This window comes from Engraulis encrasicolus, chromosome 15, assembly GCF_034702125.1.
Source record: "Engraulis encrasicolus isolate BLACKSEA-1 chromosome 15, IST_EnEncr_1.0, whole genome shotgun sequence".
NCBI lineage: Eukaryota > Metazoa > Chordata > Actinopteri > Clupeiformes > Engraulidae > Engraulis > Engraulis encrasicolus.
This window is the reverse complement of record NC_085871.1, coordinates 46256205-46282352: the sequence shown is the minus strand read 5'-3', so window position 1 is coordinate 46282352 and position 26148 is coordinate 46256205. Positions and strand designations below refer to the sequence as shown.

The 26148-nt window shown below is 41.6% G+C and overlaps 1 protein-coding gene and 4 long non-coding RNA genes across 10 annotated transcripts in view; 2 read left to right on the top strand and 3 right to left on the bottom strand.

Annotated features, from left to right (window-relative positions):
- LOC134464108 (zinc finger protein 431-like) overlaps nt 1-21924 on the bottom strand; it is a 53126-nt gene extending 31202 nt beyond the window's left edge. The window contains exons 1-9 of one of the 4 annotated variants that reach the window (XM_063217562.1): nt 21851-21924; nt 20901-20993; nt 20537-20716; nt 19933-20003; nt 19493-19550; nt 19244-19340; nt 17938-18005; nt 15675-15933; nt 11755-15418 (exon numbers count right to left, since the gene is read on the bottom strand). In XM_063217562.1, the coding sequence (XP_063073632.1) occupies nt 14412-15418; nt 15675-15933; nt 17938-18005; nt 19244-19340; nt 19493-19550; nt 19933-20003; nt 20537-20716; nt 20901-20993; nt 21851-21862 (1845 nt within the window). In that variant the 5' untranslated portion in view covers nt 21863-21924 and the 3' untranslated portion in view covers nt 11755-14411. Of the gene's footprint in view, nt 1-1073; nt 1254-1421; nt 1515-1958; nt 2010-2189; nt 2262-2634; nt 2774-11754; nt 15419-15674; nt 15934-17937; nt 18006-19243; nt 19341-19492; nt 19551-19932; nt 20004-20536; nt 20717-20900; nt 20994-21850 lie in introns of those variants that run through there. The other 3 variants (XM_063217561.1, XM_063217559.1, XM_063217560.1) reach the window with 3 other exon arrangements.
- On the top strand, nt 4004-15828 carry LOC134464111 (uncharacterized). Its single transcript, XR_010037840.1, has 3 exons — nt 4004-4116; nt 11660-11743; nt 15730-15828. It is a non-coding gene; the product is annotated as an uncharacterized LOC134464111 (long non-coding RNA).
- Nucleotides 4587-7506, bottom strand: LOC134464695 (uncharacterized). 3 transcript variants are annotated; one of them, XR_010038028.1, is made up of 6 exons: nt 7451-7490; nt 7234-7341; nt 7046-7127; nt 5651-5742; nt 5228-5385; nt 4587-4728 (listed from the first exon to the last, which is right to left on the bottom strand). It is a non-coding gene; the product is annotated as an uncharacterized LOC134464695 (long non-coding RNA). The 3 variants fall into 3 exon arrangements; XR_010038026.1 differs by having other exon boundaries at nt 7234-7506; XR_010038027.1 differs by lacking the exon at nt 5651-5742 and having other exon boundaries at nt 7234-7506.
- Nucleotides 7614-9649, top strand: LOC134464693 (uncharacterized). The gene is made up of 2 exons (XR_010038024.1): nt 7614-7921; nt 8626-9649. It is a non-coding gene; the product is annotated as an uncharacterized LOC134464693 (long non-coding RNA).
- LOC134464694 (uncharacterized) lies at nt 9724-11383 on the bottom strand. The gene is made up of 3 exons (XR_010038025.1): nt 10930-11383; nt 10219-10316; nt 9724-10049 (listed from the first exon to the last, which is right to left on the bottom strand). It is a non-coding gene; the product is annotated as an uncharacterized LOC134464694 (long non-coding RNA).
- Nucleotides 21925-26148: the final 4224 nt, after the last annotated feature.

Here is a 26148-nt window from a genome sequence, read left to right as displayed (position 1 = left end):
AGCGAGGCTAAAAATAGGCCTATATGTTGTTGCCGATCAAGAGGAGACGAAACGTGATCTCTAGTCGGCATATGGATGTCCACTTTCACTTTCAACACCACAGGAGATAAAACCGCGTCACCTCGACTTCGAAATCGTTATTATGACAACAAAATAGCCGTTTGTTTCCTCGTTCTTCTAATGTAGGCTACAGGTACTATATAGTTACTGGAAATGTGAAATAAAGACGGGGATATCTGCCGAGAACAAGTGGATCAAATAATATCCATCTGAGGGAAGTGCAAACATGATTGCAGTTGTGTGAAGTGAATTACGAAGCAGCCAACTCATAAGCAAGGGGGGGGGGGGGAATCTCACATATGATAAAGCCCCTTAGAAGTGGAGAGAACTGAATGCAAGGAAGGGAATCTGGTTAATTACAGAAGACGACGAAATTTAATACGCACATAATCTCGAATGTCTGTCTAATTTAGTTCAATGCACATTTTCGGCAGAACCACTAGAGGCCGCTATAAAGTTGTTTATATCTATGTGTTTATGTCAAAGTTGCATAGGATCGCTTTAACCCAGTCTAGCCTAAGCCCTTTTTGGGAAAGGGTGCCCTCTGCCTATTAAATCCTACATATCTCAGCCTCCGAAGCACATACAAACACGAAATAAGTTACATTTAAAAGCTAGGTCCTCATTTTGCATTGGAATATATTCATTCAGCTCTAACATACCCACATTCTTTATTTAAAAACCTAAAATGGGTTAAATGAGGGGAAATGTGTTGTGTTTCAACTGGGACAACACACTAGCAGCTCATTTCTACATTCCATATATATCCATTCATTCCATATCTTACGAAATGGAAAAGGACAATGTTGCAGTTGGTTTGAAGTAAAATGAACCCATTTTAGGGCCCACGGTGGCAGTTATCATATTTATCTTCATATCATTCTCACACACGCACACGCACACGCGCGCGCGCGCGCACACACACACACACACACACACACACACACACACACACACACACACACACACACACACACACACACACACACACACACACACACACACACACACACCTGTTTGGCTTGTGTTAAAAAGTCGTCTTTCTTCTCCAGTTGTTTCTGTAGTTCATCCACCTGGAGCTTCAGCTGCCGGTTTGACTCCACCTGCTCTGATTGGCTCCTTCCATTCTCAGCTGCCCTCTCTCCCAGACGATGGATTAACATGTGCAGGGTTGTGTTCCTCTGGACCTCACTCTGATTGAAACACACACACACACACGCACGCAGTTGCTTGTTACACAGCACAACCAGTAATCAAATGAAAGTGAAAAGTGTTGGGGTTTGAAAGTGTTTTTTTGTGTGCAAGATGTGTGGATTACCTTGCCAACTATTTAGTTTCTGATGACACACAGGATTTCCTACCTTCAATGCTTCTGTGATGAATTGGCTGGCCTTCTCAAGGTCACTACAGGCTTGTTTGTGACTGGCATCAACATGGTGGAAAATGGCATTTATCTACAAGCAAATGCAAATAGGCAGAGATTGGGGTTGGTCGTCACATTTATTCTTTTACTTAAACCTTATATTGCAGGAAAACCATTTCTATACCAATCCAATGTTTCATGCGTCAGGTATATTTGTAGGTAGACCTAGTCATAGATATATCGGAACAATTATTGATAATAAGCTCACTTTTGAGGCAAATTGTAAAATAAAAATAAACACATGACATGAATTATTGGAATAGTTCAAAATGTGGGCAATTCATCTACAAGCCATAAAAAATCATCATTATTGATGGGGTTATGGAAATCAACCTTTTCATGATACCGGTAGGCCTATGCCGGGACCTGTAGAAAGGGCCGTCAAAGACGTGACTACAATCGCGGTGTTAATTCTGGGAGCCAGCTGACTTCAGTCACACGACAAGGGGTGGGATAAGAATTCATCTCCACTCACCTCATACTCCATTTGTGTATACTTTAAAGTAATGCGTCTTGGGCTGGGACTTCAAGAAAGGGCTGTCAAAGACGTGACTACAATTGCGGTGTTAATTCGGGGGTTAATTATTCTTTCTCTGGGAGCCAGCTGACTTCCAAAGACGTGACTACAATCGCGGTGTTAATTTTGGGAGCCAGCTGACTTCCAGTCACACGACAAGGGGTGGGATAAGAATTCATCTCCTCTCACCTCATACTCCATTGGTGAATACTTTAAATGAATGCGTCTTGGGCTTGGACTTCCAGACATCGAGTCAGGGCGCTAAAAAAAGATGGTTATGGTTGAATACCTTGGAAATTAGGCTACCTGAGTGAGCATTGCATTAGCACAGTATCGTAGCACCAAATTGACGTTTCCATTTACTGTTCGGAAAACATTTAGCCCGCTCTCTCAATTACATCACAATTTAATTTCATACCAGAACGTGGACGTGGACCACCAGACTAGGCTACACAAGGCGGATTTAACCCACGTTTCATCGGAGTATGTTGCAGCTGGGACCAAGGAGGTCTACATAAGTTACTTACTTTACTGTAGGCTATCATTGGCTGGGGCTGAAGACACAAAACGGTAGCCTATCAAGAAAGTGAGCATAACGTGGGGAAACACAATGTACCGTTTGTAATTACTTTACCTGTAGGTCTCGTGTGTTCCAGGACTTTGTGAAGTTTCCTCTGCCTGCGCGTTTGCTTCTTCTACGAATCAATCCACAAACCATAGAGGTAGAAAATAACACTAGAGAGGACACAGCAATTTGCGACAGCACTGGGAAATGGCAGCTGGAGCTTCCTAACTTCCGTAGTAGTGTAGGTACCTTCAGGCAATGCAAGTCAATGGAGAACACGCCCACCCCTGTCAAAAATTTGACTATAACTGTGTGAATATGAAGTAACACATTAATAAAACACCAGATTTGAAATGGCAGGCTAAATATTAACTTAAATCATATGAGTCGATAAAATACATTTGAAAATCAAATAATATATTTTATGAACATAGTTGGCAACACACTTGTGACATACACAACTATTGTCCTTGTATAGTGTATTGATGGACATTTTCACATGATTAAGCCATTTTTGACAGAGGCGAGCCTCGCTCTCCGTTAGTTTCCATTGCTCTGATCTACCTACAGATAATGGCTGCATCCCAATATGTGACCTTGCCTCCTCCACTTGCCTCATCCACTTGCTTCTCGTCATGATGACATCACTGACAACAGCATTATATTTCAATATCTTGCAAAAGCTCAATTGTAAAGTCTTTTTCTCATTTGCAATTGGGATGGTGAATGAAAAATTGTCCCTCAAAAGTTGTTGTGGCGAGGCTGACAGCTGGGAAACTTCATCGTGTTCTCCACGGAGGAGGGGCCAGGAGGTGGGACGAGGAGACAAGCGCAAGTGGAGGAGGCAAGAACACATATTGGGATGCACCCAATGGCTGCTAGGTCTGTGGGCTGCTACAGATTGCCGTAAAAAGGGGGCGGGGTCCTCTCTAGTGTTATTTTCTACCTCTATGCCACAAACGCTGGTCCAGGATAAGTTTTCCAAGTGTTTAGCGCCTCCTGCTGGAAACTCCAAGGACCGCTCCACTCCAAATGAATAATAATAATAATGCTGCCAACTAGCCAAATGTTGGTGATATTTCACTTTCACTAGTAGAAAATATTTGGCATATTCGTGAGACTGTATTTGGCTAGTAATGAAAGTAAAAAAAGCTAAAGTTAGTAGGCCTAATACTAACATCCACTATTGGCTGGTGATGAAGAAAGTTGATTTCACTGATAATAATAATAATAATAATAATAATAATAATAATAATAATAATAATAATAACAACAACACTAAGTACTGGAAAAAAAGTATTGGGAAAAAAATCACTAAAATACTGTAGGCCTACAGCATTATGAAAACACACAATAGAATAATTAGAGGTGAAGTGAAGTGTATTAGTATAGTCTCTGCAACACAAAAAGACAACCATAACCTTTGTTACCATAGCAATCCTACCAGGGCCGCAGAAGAAAACCGTTTTTCTCCCAGTCCTTTTTCAGTCCAGACATTGACCTGAAACACTTTTAATAATATCAACCATCAGACCTCAAACCTCACACACAGTTAGTGAATTCACTTTGCCAGAATGTTATCTGTATTTATTTACTCTCTCAAAATTACATTTCAGCATATTCTAGCTCTGTAATAAGGAACCAAATTACTAAAGGAGGTATAACCCTTATCAAAAAATCCTTAAGGAATCCAGTAAGGTAAATCCTGTAGGATCTCTATCAGATTTTGGAACCAAAATCCTACAGGAATCCTATTGGAATCCAGAAGGCAGAATCCTACAGGATTCCTTTAGGATTTCAATGTTCCTATAGGATTATTTGTTCCAAAATCTGATAGAAATCCAATGGATTTTGATGGGATAATTCCTATAGGATTTATATTCCTATAGGATTTATATTCCTATAGGATTTATTCTTACAGGATTTCTATTCCTATAGGATTTGTATTCTATGGGATTTATTATAATAGGATTTTAAAACATAGTTCACATAAACATAATGCAAAAAAACAACACAGCAAATGAAATGGTCATATGCGAAATATATTTATTATTTCATTATTTGATCATTGTGTGGGTGTCATTTTTGCCTCATCTGAACAGTCCTGTGCCATTGCTTGCTTGATCATTGAAGTGTCCACATCAAATTTGTTTGTGAAGTAGTCTGAAAAAACAAACAAACAAACATACAGAGCAGACCAACACATGGAAAATTAAGACATGAGAAAATACATAGGCCTACTGAACAGACTTTAAAACCCTATTGAGAATCTGTGGCATGTGCGGGAGAGGGTTTTTTGTGTTGTTGAAAACAATGAGTGTAGCATGGATGGAAATCTTGTGACATTGTCAGACATTTACAGTGCATCCCGTAGGCTAAGTAATTCACATGTTTTGAGTGTCATGGGAAAAGCTACCTGTTTGTACTTTCGCACATACATTTTTTTTTTGTCATAATGGGGTGTTGTGTGTACAATTTTGAGTAAAAGAAAGGCAAGCTGAGAAAGGAATTGAATCCATTGTGGAATAAGGCTGTAACATAACAATGCGTGGAAAAAGTGAAGTGCTGACAGTACTTGCTGGATGTACTGTATAAAAAATATTCCTTGTCTGAGAACTTTGCTGTTTATGTAAGCGAGGTATTGTAGTGAAAAGGTACTCACTTATGAGGTTTTTTTTGTTGAATTTTACTGGTGGTTTTCCGGTATACGATTGCGTGGCTAGGACCTGCCTTCCAAAAACTGCCAACATATGGTCTGTTGCCCTCCTGGGGTCACTTCTTGTGGTTGTCTGTGATCTCTGTTGTCGGGCCTACTTGAACCTAAAACAAAACCAAAGCACAGGAAGAGAATAGTTACACTAATTTTAATGAACACCAAAACAGACTCTTGGCAGAGTTGTGATTACCTCATTCACTCTTTTTTTTCTTTCTTAAAGCCCATAGACTCTTACGTTTTAACTCCAAGATGTATTCTAGATGATGAGTGACAGTATAGCAATCATTTCTGAATGTTAAGCAGTCATGCAATAATGCCACCAGGTCACATTTAACTTAATTATGATCTTATGTGTAGTTTTAGACTTACCGTTTTTCTTGCTATTCTCAAGTATTTCCATCTGGCACCAAGAAGGCTGATGTTCCTGTCTGTTTATCTGATTTTGACTTGTAGTGAATTCACTGTGAAAACAAGAGGGACCCATTCAGTGAAGGCAATATGAACTCAGGAGTTGCACTTATATTAAAAGTGATATAACTTACATTATAAAATGATAATGGCGTGGCATCTGGGGTCAGCGGTCCCAGAGCTTATTCTTGCTGCTCCCATTTCCCCTCATTGTAAAGAAAGTATTCAAATATGTCCTATGTTCAACAACTTCATGTAGCCACATTTCAGAGTAAACTAAGAGAACATGCCCTTCCTCCCGCCATGGGACATAGGGCCTAAATTTGAATAAATTCTTAGAAATGTGGGAACATGGGCCAGCAGGTATAAGCTGCGGGACCAATGGGCTGTGAGACCAATGGGCCTAAAAATGAATGTTAAGTCTTAGTGGGGACCATTGGGCTGTGGGAACATATAGACATGCACCCGTGGCATAGCACTTATAAGTTGAGGGCTACTATGGATGCCAGTGTAACGGAGGCTAACTAGCACAGAGTTGGCGTATAACGTTGGTAAACCTCCCTCCGATAGCTTCATACAGTCTCGTGCCGTTGGGCCGAGAGACTAGTCTCTTGGCCCAGCGGTATCATACTGTGTCTCCCATTGCCGAACCGTTGTAGTTGACGAGGTCGCACATTGGATCTCCGAGGGGGGTGAACAGGTGCAAGATGACCTCCGTCACACCAGGCCATTATCATTTTATCTTACTTCCAGTGTTGGGCAAGTTACTCAAAACAGTAATGCATTACTGATTACATGTTACTGTCTTTTCAAAATAATCCCTTACACTTCACTATTACCATATTTGACATGTAAGGCATTACACTACTTTTGCATTACTTTAGTTACTTTCGCCAAAAGAACTGTAGGCCTAAATATGGATCTGGCAATTTATCACAGTGTAAATCAAGCTCATGAGTCATGACTTTTTCACCTCCCATCCAGGAGGTGTTTTTGGCAGCATTTAGACTAAACTACCAGGTTCAGGAATTGACTCTTTCTGACCCACCACACTAGATAAATCCCACTAAAATCCAGGACATTGCAATGTATTGTAACTTCAGTTATTTAGCATGGTAACTAAGTAAAATGTCAGCTTTTGCCCTGAAGTGCCTTACATTGCTGTCTGCATTTCAGCGAAAAGTAATGCATTACAATAATTAATTACTTTTGTAATGCATTACTGCCCAACACTGCTCACTTCAAATGTCTAGTGGGAAAATGGAGAGAAAACACTTAGGTGGTAAAGGCTGTGATGTGTGCTTGCAGTGGTGCATAGCAAGTTTGACAAAGAATAGATTATCATGATAAACTTACCATAATGTCCTTTCAGTCAGTCATCATGGGCCACTTGAATGGTTTGACAGCCCCAACTCCAGCAGGAAACTTGAGGACGTTACTGCAGAAATAGACCTACATTTTACACTGCGTCAGACTATAAACACACGACCAACATACAATGTGATATTGCAAACCATACAATATAAAACTAAATAAAAACTCACCTGCTTGCTGGGTAGGCTACGTTTCACACGTTAGCAAACTTGCTAACGGTAAAGTTACGGCAGCACTTCAGAAGTCGGATATCGATTAGTAAACGCGTTGAAGAGGTCCTTGAAGTGACAGTATTACAGGCAAACATTTCGGCAAGTTAATTGAACGTTTTTTTTTATTTTTTTAAATCAAGCCCGAGTTAGCCTACATCTCTAGTCCAATAGCTACCTGAAAACGGTTGATATGCGACTGCAACGTCCAGTTTGTTTCCCTTGACAACCAAAATCATTTCAAACTTAGCTGCGCTCGCAGCTGTCTCTGGAATCTTGTAAATCCTATAGGATTAAAATCCTATTGGAATGTATATAAATCCTATAGGATTTTCGTAGACCTATCCATGATTTGCATGTGACGTCAAACGTTCTAGTGGACGGCTACTGGACGGCAAGAGTGCCGCATTAATGAATGGATTCCTATGGGACTCGCAACGTTTAGTAACTCATAACGTAACTTATATCGCCGATAAACTAAACACCGTGAACACCCATTGTGCTGTTTGTTACAAAACCAGATAGGGTTACAAACCAGGCGTGACTTTTCACTGGATCTCAAAATAAAACGAGAAAGCTGAGGTGAATCGCGGCAACCAACTGGAAAACCATCAAACTAGCCTACTCAAGTAGCTGGATGAGCACCACGGTAAGTTTCTCATTTGCCATCCTTTATATCATCATTTGTCTCTTAATTCGTGAACGCTAGTTAATTTAAGTCTAATGTGCAATTTCAGTGGCTTTTTCTGTGAGGTCAATGTAAGATGCTTTCCATGATTAACGTTAATTATCAGCATTACGCTATGATGGACGTATGCTAAGATATTGCAGGCTGTAACATAAACACGGAATTCATAAAGCTCTTGGTGAAATAGCAAGGCTATGACGTTCATACTGTTAAGGTTCAAATGTAAAAATAAACCATGTGTACATCTCTAGCGCTGATTTCCCAAGTAGTAGGCCTACTCTCCAGCATGATGCTGTCATGAAATGCCAATCACCTTATCCATGCTGGCCCATTTATAATGACATGCATAGGCCCACCAGTGTCGATGTTGTTGTCAATAATATGAAGTCCACCACTTTGTTGTGTTGTCATCCAAATTGTCTGCCCTCTGAAATCAGTCACACACATCAGAGGCTTAATGGTTTGGGAAGTGGTATTAAGATTGGAGGGTTGCAGGTTCAAATCCCATCCTACACCTCTCCCTTCACCTCCCATCCAGGCTGAAGTAGGCCTACCCTTGAGCTAGGCACCAAGCCCCATGCTGCAGGGACAGTTAACAATTCACTGTGAGTAACGAAGTTGCTTTGGATAAGTGTCAGCTAAGTGTTATCTTTCTGTTTCTCCAGATGAGAAGAGCGATGATCTGATGTCATGACACATTGGATGTATGGAAGAGCCAGAGGTCCAGCACACCAAGTTTAGCCGATTTCAACCTCTTAATCACACCAACTCAATGTAGTAATCAGTTCATTCAATGGCTCAAATACTTTATTTTTAGACACAAAGTACAAATACATTTCAAGGTTTTGTAGGTGATGGGAGGGGATATCTATTGTGGGGTGGACATGTACAATAGACATGCAAGTACTTATTTATATTAATAAATGGTTATCTGAACTAGGCCTGTAATAGTCAACCCATTGATGCTGGATGCTGTGTACTCGTTGTATTGACCTAGGTGCTGGAGCAACACAGCATTTAGGCATGACATATTAGATTTTTTTAGATTAAAAATGTGGGCATGTTAGAGCTGAATTAACATGTTCTAATGCAAGAGGATGGTCTTAGCTTTTAAAACTCATATCATGTCTGTATGTGCTTCAGAGACTTATTTAGTTATTTGGGGGTTTTTTTTATAGCATGAGGACACCTTTCTTAAAAAGGGCATAGGCAATTAGCTGGCATTTTGGTGCCGGCTGAAATGGGTTAATATTATTTACATACAGCACTATCCCCATACCAGTATACCCATGTCACCTGAGATATACATTTAGTGGAGACAATATAATTAGTTAGACTAGACTGAAGATTGACAGGCGGTCATGGGTAAGTGGTTAGAGTGTCAGCCTTGTATCCCAAAGGTTGCCGGTTGGACTCCCGACCCACCAGGTTGGTGGGAGGAGTTAAGTAATCAGTGCTCTCCCCCATCCTCCTCCATGACTGAGATACCCTGAGCATGGTACCGCCACACTGCTCCCTTGGGGCGCCATTGGGGGCTGCCCCCTTGCACGGGTGAAGCATAAATGCAATTTCGTGCAGTGAACACTTGTGTGCTGTGTCACAATGTCAATGGGAGTTGGAGTTTCCCAGTTGGGCTTTCACAGAAAATGTTCTACGTTGTTGTATTAGTACAATAAAATAAGCAAGACATGTCTGGATGGACTTCATCATTTAAGTTATTTATTATCATAACTACTCACCATCAATGACAACCAGGGCTCACCAGCCAACCAGCCAAATGCTGGGAAAATTAAGTTTTGCTGGTAGAAAAGAAAACATACTTGGCACTTTGACCCATTATTTAATGTACCGGTATGTTTGGAGATTAACATACTAGCCATTTTGGCTACTAGTGAATAAAAAAAGTTAATTTAGAGCCCTTCTGAAAACTCCAACAACTGGTACAGGTGATCAGTGCATCAGGGGAGGAATGTAAGGGTAGGCCCGATGGATGAGGGGAACAGCATCACTGATGGTGAGGTCCTGGTGCTGCTGCAAAGCCAAAGCGAAAGAAGCCTCTCTGGACACCTCTTCATGTTGGCTCCCCCATCTAATTAGAAAAAAAGAAAAGACAAACATGCTATTTAAATGAATCTAGCCATGCATTGTAATGTACTGGTACAGTACTGAATAATTAACTCCCTTGGCAATATTGTCTGAATTAAAATGTGATGTAAAATGTCAGAAAATAACACTCATCCCAACTTACTAGTATTTACCTGTGCTGCTGGGATGCCATTCTTGGACGTCATCCTGGCCACCATGACTCATGGTTTTAGTTTGGGTGCTGACCACCTGACTGATGAACCTGCAATTACTAAACAATAAAAACAACAACAGATAAATAACAGGTTTCTTGTGCTTTTCTTTCTCTTGTGAAGGTCATCTTTTCAAATGATTTATTTAATCAAATCAAATCAAAATTATTTAATCAAAGTATGTAACCGACATTCTGTCCTATGTGTTTCTACATGTGCAATGTAATGCAACACCGATTTGAAACATTGAAGTATGTCAAGTCAGCTTTTATTGTCACTTTATTTATGGTCATACAAGGGAAACGACGTTTTCTCTCTACCATGCCAGGACATAGACAGGACTGACACAGACAGACAGAAAGTGCAAGACAGGACAGGTAGCAGTGATGGACTGGTAACATAAGTGGTCAATAATAATACAGTACAAATGAACATATTGGACATGTAAACAGAAGATAAGATATAGAATTATATTTCACAATAGCCTACATTGTGCAGACGTGGCTGAAACAACAATGAAATCCACTTGGATGAAACGAAGCGAGAGAATTCAAGTTAACCTACAAGATACATCTGAGATGAAAAGATATGCTATTCAAAACACCACTTTGCGAAATGCCTGACACAAAATGTACCGTGCGTCTTGTAGCCTAGTAAGTTAGGTTACCTTACCTGTGCCATGCCACGAAAAAGAGGATGCAGCCGCGGTGCCCAGCCACCAATGAAGAAACGGTGCATAAATGTGCTTATTTTGCCAATGCAGAGGTTTGGTTTAAGTTCACAACTTTACTGAAGAAAATAAACACGGGATAAAAAAAAAATACATCGCAGGCAGAGTAAGTTCATGGCTGGAAGCAAGCAACAACTTTCTCTTCTTCTCCCAGTTTCTCGTACCGCCCGTCCCCGTTATGCCATCTAGTGGAGCAGAATACATTTGAATAAATCTATGATTTGAACACATCCACCGTGGCCAACCTAGCCTGATAACGCCAGGTACATATCCCGTTTAAAAAAAATACAAGAACTACGTGTTTCTTTGGTATTTTATGGTCAAAGTTGTCTTCGTCTGCATAATTCCTATGTACGAATGTGTACTTCTGCCGTCCAGCAAAATCGATTACGTAATATTGTGACGTCAATGCAAATGATGGATAGAATCTTATGGGTAAAAACACAAATCCTATTAGATTTTAGATGAATCCTATTGGATTTTCAGAATCCTATAGCCTAGGAAAAACAGAAAATCCTAAAGGATTTTTTGATGATCAGTTAGAACCTGACATTGAAAAATGTCTGTGCAGAAGCATATACATAGTGTAGAGGCGCATGGCTCCAACTAAACTGTATACATACGCCACATCTTCTGATGTAATCACCTGTCCTCCATTTTGTTTTGTGTCAGGAGGTGTTGCTGAGCCCTTGGCCATTACCACCACAGCTGCCGTTGGACCCCCTGGGTGAACTACTATGAGGAGTACTTCAACTGGTATGTGCCTTAAGTGAACTACTATGAGGAGTATAGTACTTCAGCTGGTATGTGCCCTAAGTGAACTAGTATGAGGAGTATAGTACCTCAACTGGTATGTGCCCTGGTACGCAAGGTAACTGGAAAACAATGTTTCTGAAAGGGGCGTTTGTGTCTCGACTCATGATACTGTGTCCTTTGTCCTTTGCATGTCATGTCCTATTTTATTTCTAATTTACTGCGTTTCTCTACTGTTGAAGTTGGGAGCTTTAGTCAGCAATATTCCTCATTCCTTCCCAATGTTTTTCATACCATGGGTGTCAAGCTGAAAAAGAATGTTGAAAATAAGTTTTTGCCTAAATTAATAGCTCTGAATATAAACACAGATTGCCAGCTTACATATTTACTCTTTATGAACAATTTACCTGTACAAGAGAGAATCTACACATGGAAAAATGTATTTAAAAAAAAAAACGTGAAAATATACTTTTGCGCATAATTCCAATAATAGATTTGAAAATGAAGGGTTTCAGTGCCACGGACAGCAGCATGTGTCCCCTGAACATTCACCAGGTACGGGGTACAGTACAGTACACGCTGGAGGTGGTCAATAACAACAGGGAACAACATTATCAATACTGAGTAACATTATCAACTTTGAAACAAAGGAAAGAAACCGCCTGCCTGCCTGTATTGTTGTGCTTAGAGACAAGCACATATACATGGTACTGTAGGTACAAGGGGGGTGTGCTGTTTAATTCAATATCTGTTGGAGGACAGACAAAGACATTGGAGGAGTCTAGTCTATGTTTAGCCACGTTTATCACCCACCACCTCTTGCTCTGGCTTTCCTTGTCAGCCGCGTGTGTGTGAGTGTGTGTATGTGTGTTAACGCTATGAGAAGGTTCTAGACCTGGAGCATCTGAGAAACACCCAAAACTCTCCACCAGAGGGAGCCCTCAGACAGGGCAGAGCAGAGCCATACATTAAGATTCATATACGGCTCTGGGGCAGAATGCAAGTGCATGTCGGTGTGCACTTTGTGTATATTTTGTGTGCGGGTGGTTGACGTTTAAGGGCGTTACGCAAAAAAACAACAAAAAAAGTTTTTCCAATTCATGAAAAAAATGATGGAAAAAATATATATAAAAAATAAAGCACTTAATGGTCCGTGGAATTTCGACTTATTTTTGGGAAAATGTGTCGTGCATCAACACATTGCATAGGTATGTCACACCGCAGGGAAATTAAGTCACACCACAGGAAATTCCCTGCATTATCGCCATTTTAATCCTTTTGTATACATGACTGACATCTGAGCTCATGCTAACCTGTAATATGTGTTTTAATTTATAAAAAAAAAAAAACTTTTTTCCTTCTAGAAGAGCAATCACACCAGAGGACACCATAAAATGAACCTAAGCATTGCGTGACAGAGACATTGCAATATGAAGACATATTAAGAGGTTAATAGTCACCTTAAACTTCCACAGCACTCTCCAATAACTGAGGTACTGACTGGTTAGGAGCCAGTCTTTAAGACCCTTATAGTTGGCCTTGCAGCTGCCCATTCACAAACATTGACATACATGTCACCCCACAGGACGCAATTTGTGTTACGAAATTGAACTTGTAGTTAATATTGCTGTCTTGAGTTTTTTTCCACATGCACATATCTTAATATAAAGTTAATATTTATGCAATCATGCCAAATGCTTCATACATTATTCAAAATGTTGTTGGTGAATTTTTGTGTATATATATTATATTCCAGGTTTCATTAATGTTACAGTCACACCGCAGGATATTTGACATAAACCTTTACATAAATCTTAAGAAAAAAATTTCTTCTCATTTAAGACAAATATGAAACATAACGTACCACATCTTCTTTCATTAACATCTGCTGTCTGTGTACTGTACGTGTCTGTGTGTACTGTATCTATCTTGTTTGCATGTGTGTGTACAGTATGTGTGTTAAGTGTGTCTGTATGTATCGGTTTGCATGTGTGCGTGTACTGTGTGTGTTTGTATACTTTATCCGTGTGTGTGTGTGTGTGTGTGTGCGTACAGTATGTCTATTTGCATGTCTGTGTCTATGTGTGCTGTACATGTACGGTATGCATCTGTTTGCATGTGTGTTTGGAAAAAAAAATCTTAAACCTTTAACCGTGTGCAGACACTTGAACAGGGCGTAGGTGCGTTGATCATGTCAGGACAAAAGGTAATCATGGCTGTATCAATGTGAACAGTGCAGCAAAATTAGAAACAAGACTCCAAGAACAGGAACGAAGGGAGCTATTGCTATTGTTGACATCGATGGGCTTTCTCTCTCGTGTGCTTAAGATGGTGTCGTTGGAGTGAGTCTGGGAGCAGAGCTCGTCGTATGCTGTTTGCACTGACGGGGGGGTTTCTCTCATGTATGTGCAGTGGTAGGGTTTCACTCATGTATGTGCAGTGGTAGGGTTCCTCTCATGTGTGAGTAAGCTGGTATTGCCTAAGTGCTTATGGGTGCTGAAAACTCCTCTCACAGTGTGTGCACTGATGAGGCCTCTCTCCTTTGTGAATGAGCAGGTGTTGTTTGAGATGTGCAGGAAGCAGAAACCTTTTCCTGAACTGTCCACATTGATGGGCTTTCTGTCCGGTGTGAATGAGCTGGTGCTCTTAGACTACCCGCCTGTGTAAAACATTAACCACACTGTCCACAGCTGTATGGCCTCTCTCCTGTGTGAGTGAGCTGGTGTACTTTGAGATTATCTGGCCGTGTAAAACATTTACCACACTGTCCACATTGATGGGGTTTCTGTCCGGTGTGAGTGAGCTGGTGTTGTTTGAGATGCCCTGATTCTGTAAAACATTTACCACATTGACCACAGCTGTATGGCTTCTCTCCAGAGTGAATACGCTGGTGTGCTTTGAGATTCCCTGCCAGGGTGAAACATTTACCACACTGTTCACAGCTGTATGGCCTCTCTCCTGTGTGAGTGAGCTGGTGTACTTTGAGGTGCGCCGCCTGTGTAAACCTTTTCCTGCACTGTCCACATTCATGGCTTTTCTGTCCGGTGTGAATGAGCTGGTGTACTCTGAGGCTCCCTGCGTGTGTAAACCTTTTACCACACTGTCCACATTGATGGGGTGTCTGTCCGGTGTGAGTGAGCTGGTGTTGTTTGAGACTCCCTGATACTGTAAAACATTTACCACACTGTCCACAGCTGTATGGCCTCTCTCCAGTGTGAGTGAGCTGGTGTGCTTTGAGGTGCGCCGCCTGTGTAAACCTTTTACCACAATGTCCACATTGATGGGGCTTCTGTCCGGTGTGAATGAGCTGGTGCAGTTTGAGAGTATCTGCCCGTGAAAAACATTTCCCACACTGTTTGCATTGATGGGGTTTCTCTGCTGTATGTGTAAGCTGATGTCGTTTAAGTTGTGTTGATGTGCTAAAACCTTTCCCACACTGTCTGCACTGATCGGGGTCGCCTCCATCTTCAATGCGCTGGCGCTTCTTCAAACTCCTCTTTGTAGCAGAAGGGTTTGCGATGACAGAGCAATGAGGTGGCTTCCCTTGATTGGTTTGCTTGTGTGCTTTTAGAGTTTTCATGTTACTGAAGCTCTTGTCAACACCAGAACAGAGATGCTTCTCCAATGTGGTCTCTGGGAGGGCAGCTGACAAAGCAGGTTGGGATTCTCCTCCTGTTCCTGCACCAAAAACACAACACAATTGGAAACCTTCATATTAGGTATCCCTGCACAGATATATACATACATCCCATGATTAAAAACTGTACATGAATGATATTAAGATTTTACTCAAGATTCAAACTACAGATGCTTAAATAAAAGGTAACTTAATCATGGCTGTATCAATGTGGTCATTGCCACCAAATAAGACACAAGACACCTTCCAGGATGTTTCTGTGTGTGAATGAGTGAGAGCGAGTGAATGAGTTCTTACCAGTTTTGGGGTTTTCTCCATCTGTGTCATTCTTGTGGTCTTTATTTTTTTTGAGACCTTGTGTTGCACAGCAATCGACCACTTGCAATGATAACCTCCTGCACTTAACCAAGGACAGTGGATCTGGAGGGAACTGGCTCATAGCAGAACTGACGACTGGAGCCACTTCTGAGCTGACGACTGGAGCCAGGTCTGAACTGACGACTGGAGCTGTGTCTGAACTGACGACTGGAGCCACATCTGATTTTTCATCTTCTTCCTAATGCACGACAATGAAGGACAGGAATTGGTCATTTTCAAACAGTTTCAGTAAATAATGCGTTAATATTCTCCTTGTAATCTCAGGTCATTTCATTCACACTATGGCTATATCTCAAAGTCAAGGATCCTGGCCTTGCTAGGACGTGAAACGTTCAGTGATTGGATATTTTTTTGGTGAACTCCACTGATTATCCAATTACTGGGCGTTTCACGTCCTAGACCTTGACTTTGAGATACAGGTTGCGTTCCAATATGCGACTTTGCGTCCTCCACATTTGCTTGGGGTCTCGCCCCGCCTCCAGGCCCCTCCTCTGTGGAGAAAACAATTAAGTGTTTGGGGGACTATTCTTCATTCACCATCCAGTTTGCAAATGAGAAATTTACTTTACAATTGAGCTCTCAACCTGATCTCCAAAAATTCCGTGCTCCTAGACACGGATGTTAATGGCACAAAAGCCGTGTCCAGGAGCACGGATTTTGCCAAAATTCCGTGCTCCTCGGCACGGAAATGTTTTCCGTGCTCCTGGACACGGAATTGTTTTCCGTGATGGACACAGAGAAGTGCTCTCTCTATAGGCTACTCCCACAGCTCTATGTTTCCACAGTCTTGCGTTTTCTCAGGATTTTTCTAATTTCAAATATTTTTTCTCAAAACATTTTTTTTCCTACTGACAGGTTAGGGTTAGGGATTGTTTTGGTCTGGGCACAGCTAGTTTTCTTTCATTCATTATATGATTTTGATAGCCTAGCAACCAACTGGAAAAGGTATTTCTCAAAAATATGTCTTTAATGACAGGCTAAGGTTAGGGAATGTTTTGGTCAGGGCACAACTTAAATTGCTATAGCATTATTTTGTTTAGGATTAGCATTTGGCATGTATTTTCTAATGATAAAAGTTACACAGTGCTGTGGTAATAGCCTATAGAAAGCACTTCCGTGTGCCCATCACGGAAAATAATTCCGTGTCCAGGAGCACGGAAAACAATTCTGTGTCCAGGAGCACGGAATTTTGGCAAAATCTGTGCTCCTGGACACGGATTTCGTGTCCTTAACATCCGTGTCCAGGAGCACGGAATTTTTGGAGATCAGGCTGGAGCTCTTGCAAGATATTGAAATACAATGCTGTTGTTAGTGATGTCATCATGACATATTATTTCCTGGTATGAGGCCACAAGCACAAATGGAGGACGCAAGGTTGCATACTGGAACGCACCCACAGTTTATGTCTTTTGTCTTTAAATGGAGGACAGGGGGAAAACAGAATCAGTGTACCGTATGGTATCGAAATGAGTATGTGTATCGAAGAAGTGTTGGGCTAATAGCAGTAGCAGTATCTTTGGATACCTACAAACAACCATTTCAAAAATGTCCACTTTATTATGTCCGCCAAGGACGTTATGTTTTTGGTTGCGTTGGTTTGTCTGTTTGTCTATCAGCAGGATAACGAAGAAGGCAGAAAGACTTGGGACAGCTTCCTTGACGGAGGTCTGCACTCTCTGAGTGCATTTCTAGTTACATATGAAAGTGGTCTCATAATAACTTCAGTACAGGGTTCCCACTCTAATTCAGATATAAAATTCCATGATTTTCCATGACTTTCCAGACCCAAAACACAGAATTTCCATGACCACTTCCGTAAAAAGAAATAACGTTAAGTTTTAAAGAGTGTGTAACTTTACCCCTAGAGCTGACGCCGAGCCATCTCTAGACTGAAGAGGGGTTATAATTGCATCCTAGAATGTTGCACATTACAGCGAAAAACAAAACCCTCTCTGGATAAGCATTGTAATATAACCAGTAAGAAACAATAAACGAAACAGAACGTTTTTGCTTCTACAAAACTGTTCGAAAAATTCCATGATGATATTTCATGACAGTGCATGCAAAATGGTAAAATTCCATGACTTTCCATGACTGGAAAAACTTTTGTGAAATTCCATGATATTCCAGAAATTCCATGACATGTGGGAACCCTGTCAGTAACAGTGAACAGTCACTCTACCTGTACTGGTTCAGCTTTAATGTCTGCAGATGAGGAGGTGATCTGTTCTGGGGCAGAGTCAGTTTCATCTACAAGACAAATCAAAAACAGATCAACAACAATTAAAAGCACAAATGGTCTTGTTTGGCAGAACAGTTCAGCTACGTGCACAGGATTGTATCAAATGTCTATTGGTCAGCAAACATTTTTTTCCAACTAGCAAAATCAAAGGGGAACAAAAGAAGATGAACTCATATCTCAGTTACTATTGAACACAGACCTCTGGAGTATCCACCACCATGGGCTCTGACTACGACACTAAGGTCACTTTCAAAGCAAAGCGGTGGAAGCGTCGCGGGACGGAAGCGATTTTTACCAGCGGTGGCCGAAATACATGGAAACATATCTCTCCTTCCACACCAACCGGCGGTAGTCTAGGTTTCATTTGAAAGAAGGCCTCTGGTGTATCCACCACCATGGGCTCTGAGTATGACACTTAGGTGTCATGACAGTCTAAAGCTGGGCTTACACTGTGCGAGTTTTGCCCCGATTTTGCCCCGATTTGGCACTCGCACGACTTTTTGAAAGTCGGGCCGATTTCTTGCTCAATCGCAGGTCAATCGTGAGTCTCGCATCGTGCAGTGTACATGGGGTAACGACAAGCGATGTCGCCTCACGATCGTGCAATCGCAGGGTCGCCAGAAAATCAAAACGGTTTGAAATTCTGGTCGTGGCTCGTGCGTAAATCGCACAGTTAAAGCAGTGCTACGACCCGATTTGACACTTCACATGCACAAATTAATAGGGCCGTGCGATTCGCTGTTGAGCGCGACCTCATCTCCACCTCAGGTGCGCACGTTCCCTCCTCTGCAGACCGGGGAAACATGCCTGTCGCGTCGTACGGTGGAAGCATTTCGGTCGCATCCGACTGTCGGCTCGTGTAGTGTGAGGACGTGAGTCGTGAGCTGTGAACTTTTAAACAGTGAAATTCCATCGTGCAGTGTGAGCAGAAGCTTGAGACCCACGAGTGAAAATATCGCACAGTGTATGCCCGGCTTAAGGCCCTCGGCACGCTTGCTGCAGAATACGCGAGCGCAAGCACGATTCATGCTTGAACGTGTTAACATATTTCGTTTCAATTTCACGCGCATCAGATACTACATCCATACACGTGCGCTTCATGCCAAATCTTCAAAATCTCTGGGGACGAGCGCAAGGAAGTTCCACGCGAGTGTTTTCCGGCAGTTCTGGACACGTCAGATCTGGACTTGGCAAACTGTTCAGCAAGAAGATGTGCAGTGGTAGACAGTGTGTGTGTGTGTCATACCAAATTGAGTACACTGGTATCCATCAGCAACAGCTGCGTCCTCTTCTTCCTCTTTAATGCAGATGTCTACATTCTGCAGTGGACCGTCCTCCTCTTTCTGCAAAACACATGGGAAAAATTACATTGTGAGAGAGAGAGAGAGAGGGAGAGAGAGAGAGAGAGAGAGAGAGAGAGAGAGAGAGAGAGAGAGAGAGAGAGAGAGAGAGAGAGAGAGAGAGATGGAGAGAGAGAGCAAGTGGGTTTACATACCACCACATCGGCCTGGCTCTCTCCTTCCTGCAGTCCATCAGTCACTTCCTGAATCGTCCTGCAGGAAACACAGATCTCAGAGGTCAAAGTTCAAATGTTATTTGACAGTTGATGTCAGCGTTCAATGGGGTGCCAAAGTCACACCCTTCTTCTTACTGATCATGGGTCACAACTCTAACAACTTTAAATGGAAGTAGATTGAGTGAATCAAGCTCAACCCTGATTGTGTATATTGATGTGTCCTGGATTTCACATATGGCAGCAGTGAATTTTAAATATTTAGGTTGCCGTCGGAAGACCAGTCGCTTTCGGCAGACTAGAAAATATATTTTTGTTTTTTGAGCAAGAGAAGAGAAGATAGACTACATGCGCCTCACATATTTGAAGTGAACCGTAGCTGAAGGCGAGCAGTGTGCGCGAGCATGTGCGCGTGTGTGTACCTGAAACTACTCTGGTGGCTCTGCAGCTGCTGTTGCAGGTCCGTCAGTTCATTCGTCAGGATTGCAATACTCTGCACGAAATAAGCAAACACACTCAGTCAATATACATCCATCAAATCATACATAATAACTGTTATAATAACATAGTTCCTCCCATTCTCTTATTTTTTTTACCTGTGTTTAACCCATTCTAGCCTAAGCTCTTTTTGGGAAAGGGTGCCCTCTGCCTATTAAATCCTAAATATCTCAGCCTCCGAAGCACATACAAACATGAAATAAGTTACATTTAAAAGCTAGGTCCTCATTTTGCATTGGAATATATTCATACCCACATTTTTATTTAAAAACCTAAAATGGGTTAAATGAGGGGAAATGTGTTGTTTTTCAATTGGGACAACACACTAGCAGCTCATTTCTACATTCCATATATATCCATTCATTCCATATCTTACGAAATGGAAAAGGACAATGTTGCAGTTGGTTTGAAGTAAAATGAACCCATTTTAGGGCCCACGGTGGCAGTTATCATATTTATCTTCATATCATTCTCACACACGCACACGCACACGCGCGCGCGCACACACACACACACACAGACACAGACCTGTTTGGCTTGTGTTAAGGAGTCGTCTTTCTCCTCCAGTTGTTTCTGTAGTTCATCCACCTGGAGCTTCAGCTGCCGGTTTGACTCCACTTGCTCTGATTGGCTCCTTCCATTCTCAGCTGCCCTCTCTTCCAGACGATGGATTAACCTGCACAGAGTTGTGTTCCTCTGGACCTCACTCTGATTGAAACACACACACAAACACGCACGCACGCACGCACACACAGAGTTGCTTGTTACACAGCACAACCAGTAATCAAATGAAAGTGAAAAGTGTTGGGGTTTGAAAGTGTTTTTTTGTGTGCAAGATGTGTGGATTACCTTGCCAACTATTTAGTTTCTGATGCCACACAGGGTTTCCTACCTTCAATGCTTCTGTGATGAATTGGCTGGCCTTCTCAAGGTCACTACAGGCTTGTTTGTGACTGGCATCAACATGGTGGAAAATGGCATTTATCTACAAGCAAATGCATATAGGCAGAGATTGGGGTTGGTTGTCACATTTATTAATTTACTTAAACCTTATATTGCAGGAAAACCATTTCTATACCAATCCAATGTTTCATGTGTCAGGTATATTTGTAGGCCTATAGATGAGGCGGAAAAAATGCACACAGGGCCCCTGGGACACTTATAGGCCCCCCTACACAGTTTTCTAAGCCCACAATAAGCCCCCCACCACCAATACGAGAGGGCCCTGCTCGCCCTCTCTATAGCTCTGCCCCTGGTCACAGATGATCCCATATAATTCCTCAATTCATAGTTTTGTGGCACTGCTGGAAGCCAAAATGTGTACAATTAATAAATAAATAAACACATGAGATGAATGATTGGAATAGTTCAAAATGTGGGCAATTCATCTATAAGCCATGAAAACTAATCATTATTGATGGAATTATGGAAATCAACTTTTCCATGATACCGGTATTCTAATTGGCTGCCAGGGCCTGTAGAATGGGCTGTCAAAGACATGACTACAATGGGGCACCTAAGTCACGCCCTCTACTTCCTGGTTCATGGGGCAGGGGGAGTCAAAAAATAATTACTGGGCTTGAAAATGAGTGCTTTTTTGACACCAATCCAAACCTTGGACCTCCACCTATGCACCACAAATCCAAAAATCACTCATTTTCAAGCCCAGTAATCATTTTTTGACTCCCTCTGCCCCATGAACCAGGAAGTAGAGGGCGTGACTTAGGTGCCCCATTGCAGTGTTAATTCTGGGGGTTAATTATTCTTTCTCAGGGAGCCAGCTGACTTCCAGTCACACGACAACAACGGGTGGGATAAGATTAAGAATTCATCTCCACTCACCTCATACTCCATTGGTGCAAACTTTAAAGTAATGCGTCTTGGGCTGGGACTTCAAGACATCGAGTTAGGGCGCTAAAAAAAGATGGTTGTGTTGAATACCTTGTAAATTAGGCTACCTGAACATAGCATTAGCAAAGTATCGTCAGAGAGAGTAGAGAGAAAATCTCTGATATCGTTGCACCAAATTGCCGTTTCCATTAACTGTTCGCAACACATTTAGCCCGCTCTGTCAATTACAGCACAATAATTTTAATCTCAGAACGTGGACCGTGACAGTGGACCACCAGACTTGGCTACACACGGCGGATTTCACCCACGTTTCATCGGAGTATGTTGCAGCTGGGACTGAAGACACAAAGCTGCAAGGAAAGGGGTTTATCAAAACGGTAGCCTATCATGAAAGTGGGCATAACGTGGGAAAAACAATGTACCGTTTGTAATTGTTTTACCTGTAGGTCTCGTGTGTTACAGGACTTGCTTGTGTTCCTCTGTCTGTGCGTTTGCTTCTTCAACGAATCAATCCACAAAGGCTGCTCCGGGATAAAGTTTTCTTCCCAGTGTTTATCGCCTCCTGCTGGAAACTCCAAGGACCGCTTCACTCCAAATGAATAATAATAATAATAATCCTGTATAAATCAGGCCTCTTATGGTGCATTCCCCAGAGGTAGGAGCTTCCTAGTAGGCAACAAGAAGGTAGCTAACTCCCACTTGAAAGCGTTCCAACCAGCAAGTCAAACAAATTACAAACATGGAGGGACAAAAACTACATATCCACTTATCAAAGATGTCAGCAATGTAAACAACATCATGCGTTATTTTCATTTAGCTGCATTTCATCTTTCAAAATACGCAATGTCAATATAACTACACCTTAGAAAAGTTAATAGGTTGTTTTGCAACCGTTAACCTGTCTGAATCAACTTTATTTGTCCATAGAATGGTGATGTGCAACATTATCTATTCCTAATACTGTGCGGTGCCATTGCTGTGATGACATCACGATAGTCAATGGGGCGAAGTCGGTTTGCTTCGCTTTTGCCCCAGCTCGCGACTTGAACATTCCACTTCAACAGGCGTTCCAATGCATTTCAGCAAGTAGGAGGTCAGAAACATCCCATCTCCCAACCCTGGGGAACGCACCATTAATAGAGTTCTTCAGGGAAGCATGTAGTAGATTGTAGTCTTTCATGTTAGCATTTAAGGACTTCCTGGTTCGTACCGGCTTCCGGCTTCCATAGGGAATGAATAGGGGTAAATTTCAAATAAGCTCCGAGTGCAAGCACGCGCTTAGCGAACCCCCGCAAACTGTCGAGGGTGTTAAAAATAGGCTGTAGGTATGACATGGTTGATCATTTTGTGTCAAACTTCGACATAAATACGATGTTGCGTCCATATGCTAAACCCGGAAGCTTTTGGCAACTACAGAAGCGGCGCCTGTATCTAACGGCATGTACGTGCGGAAGGTTGAACCATAGCCTTTCTACCTATAGCCGTCCCACAGGCTATTCGCCCCATTATACAAAATTTGGCCGCAGTTCAATGGATTTGCATTAGGGGCGCTGTTCAGACAGAGCAGATTGGGGTTCCCCTATTGGGCTGGGGCTAATGGCCCACAATAAGTCCTCCCTAGCAACTGAAACCTGGACATATTACGGTCGTCTCTGACTGCAAATTAAACATTAAAATTTAAAACACAGTAACCTAGGAGTTATATCCGTCTAGTTTCTTACAGCTTCGACATTTGTGAGTCAGTCTTCACTAGCTTCTAGCTAAGGAAATGACGACATCCAATTGGTGAATGGGGAACTAAACCGGATGCTAACGTCGGCGAGACGTAGCCTAGCCACAAGCTAACTGACAAACGTGAGGCCAACAACTCGGCCGATCGTGATGTACGCCACAAATAGACCAATCGACCTCATATTTAGACACTACAATGTTGATTTCTGCCTTCGATTTTCATCAGTTAAGAAATCTAGCGTCGGATTAACACATTTTTAAGGTAGTAAAAGCGAGTTGCCGCCATGTTTGTTTTCCGGAATCGCCCGGGTAGAGAGCTCACGTGCAGCATTCTGGGTAATTGAGTTTCACGTTATTCATGCACAAAATGCGTGTTTTTAAAAAAATGCAATTACTTTAAAAAATCAAACCAAATGCCATTTGGAAGGGCAATTTACACTTCCTTTAGGAAAAATAAAATGAAAACCGGTGACCTTCCATATCGGACACATCAGTTGCGTCTATTGTGGAGCTTCATAGGACCCCCATTCATTCTGACGGCTCTCCTCTGCTTGAACATCGCCGCCCCGTGGACAGTACCACCCGGAAGAAGCTGCCAGTTTGGCCTCTCCTCTATAAATCCTCTCTGGTTGTACCCATGGCAACCAAAGGAAAGTATGTAGTTCGGAAGTTTTAATGATCGTCATGATTTAACATGTGAATACACCAACATGATGATACGATCCGTTCCACTAATGAGAAAGGGATGCGGGGACACACTAATGTTCGTTGTTGCCGTGCAACTTATATTTTTGCCAAACCTGAATCTCTATGGCGTTTTGCAATGTAAAAAATCGCCATCGAACCGGTAGTCCAAACGCCGCATACAAGTTGACGTCAACGCTGAAGAGCTCTATACCTGCCAACTAGACAATGTTGGTGATATTTCACTTTGACTAGTAGAAAAGATTCGACACATTCGTGAGACTGTATTTGGCTAGTATTGAAAGTAAAAAAGCTAAAGTTAGTAGGCCTAATACTAACATCCACTATTGGCTGGTGATGAAGAAAGTTGATTTTACTGGTGATAATAGGCCTAATAATAATAATAATAATAATAATAATAATAATAATAGTAAAAACACTAAGTACTGGAAAAAAGTATTGGAAAAAAATCACAAAAATACTGTAGAACTAGGCCTACAGCATTATGAAAAAGTGTATAAGTAGGCCTGCAACACAAAAAGACAACCATAACCTTTGTTACCATAGCAATGCCTACCAGGGCCGCAGGTAAAAAAAAAAAAAAAAAAAAAGTTTTTCTCCCAGTCCTTTTCAGTCCAGACATTGACCTGAAACACTTTTAATAATATCAACCATCAGACATCAAACCTCACACACAGTTAGTGAATCCACTTTGCCAGAATGTCATCTCTATTTATTAACTCTCTCAAAATTACATTTCAGCATACTCTAGCTCTGTAATAAGGAACCAAATTAGTAAAGATGGTATAGGATCAGTTAGAACCTGACACTGAAAAATGTCTGTGCAGAAGCATATAGTGTAGCAGTGCATGGCTCCAACTAGACTGTATACAGTATACGCCCCTCCTTCTGATGTCATCACCTACCTACTACAACTACCTAGCTGGATCCGACTCCATTCACAACTCTCCCCAGTAAGGGTCCCAGACTCTTCATTGGTGAAATTTTATATTTCCACAATTGCCCGATGAAGGTCTAGTACCGAAACGTCGTTTATTAAAGAAAGAACAGCGAACTGGTCAGTGTGCGGGAGTTTCTTTAAGTTATACTTCCACAAAAGAAATGATTGCATTTTGAATGTGAACATTGCTACAAAATTAGAAACCATGGGCAGAAACTTGAACAGGGCGTAGGTGTTAATCATGTTACGAAAAAAGTAGGGGTGGGCATAGATTATTTTTTTAAAATCTAGATTAATCTAACTGTAATTATGAAATTAATTTAGATTAATCTAGATTAATATATATCAAAATGGCTCATTCAGAATAGGCACGCTAGTGAAATAATGATGAAAAAAACCTTGGGGATTTCTTAAGACAGATGGCGCATTACACCAGAGCTCATCTCTTTTTTCCAAAATGCATCTCAGCTTCAAAAAAACGGTCATGTTGATATTTGATGATGAAAAAAAAAATCACTGTAATATTTGTAAAAAGTGTTGAATATGTTAGGAAGCATTTACAGTCATGCTGAAATTTCAAAATGAACAGTGATATAAATTGTAGAGGCAAATACAGATAAATCTATCAAACATTTAGGCTATTTGAACAAAATGACCTCAACAATTCAGCATTTCTAATGGGGATGGGGAGAGAGAGAGAGAGAGAGAGAGAGAGAGAGAGAGAGAGAGAGAGAGAGAATCTGCCACTGACTGTTGAAAAGGGAGGAGCTAGGCTACTACGCTCTAGATATCTAGAACCTACAGCTCTGGCCCACAGTGATTTCACAGATGTTCTCAAAGTTAGAATGCCAGAGGAGTCACAACTTGAAATGAAGTCAGTTTGCAAAAAAAAGAAAGAAATATCAAGCGCGAC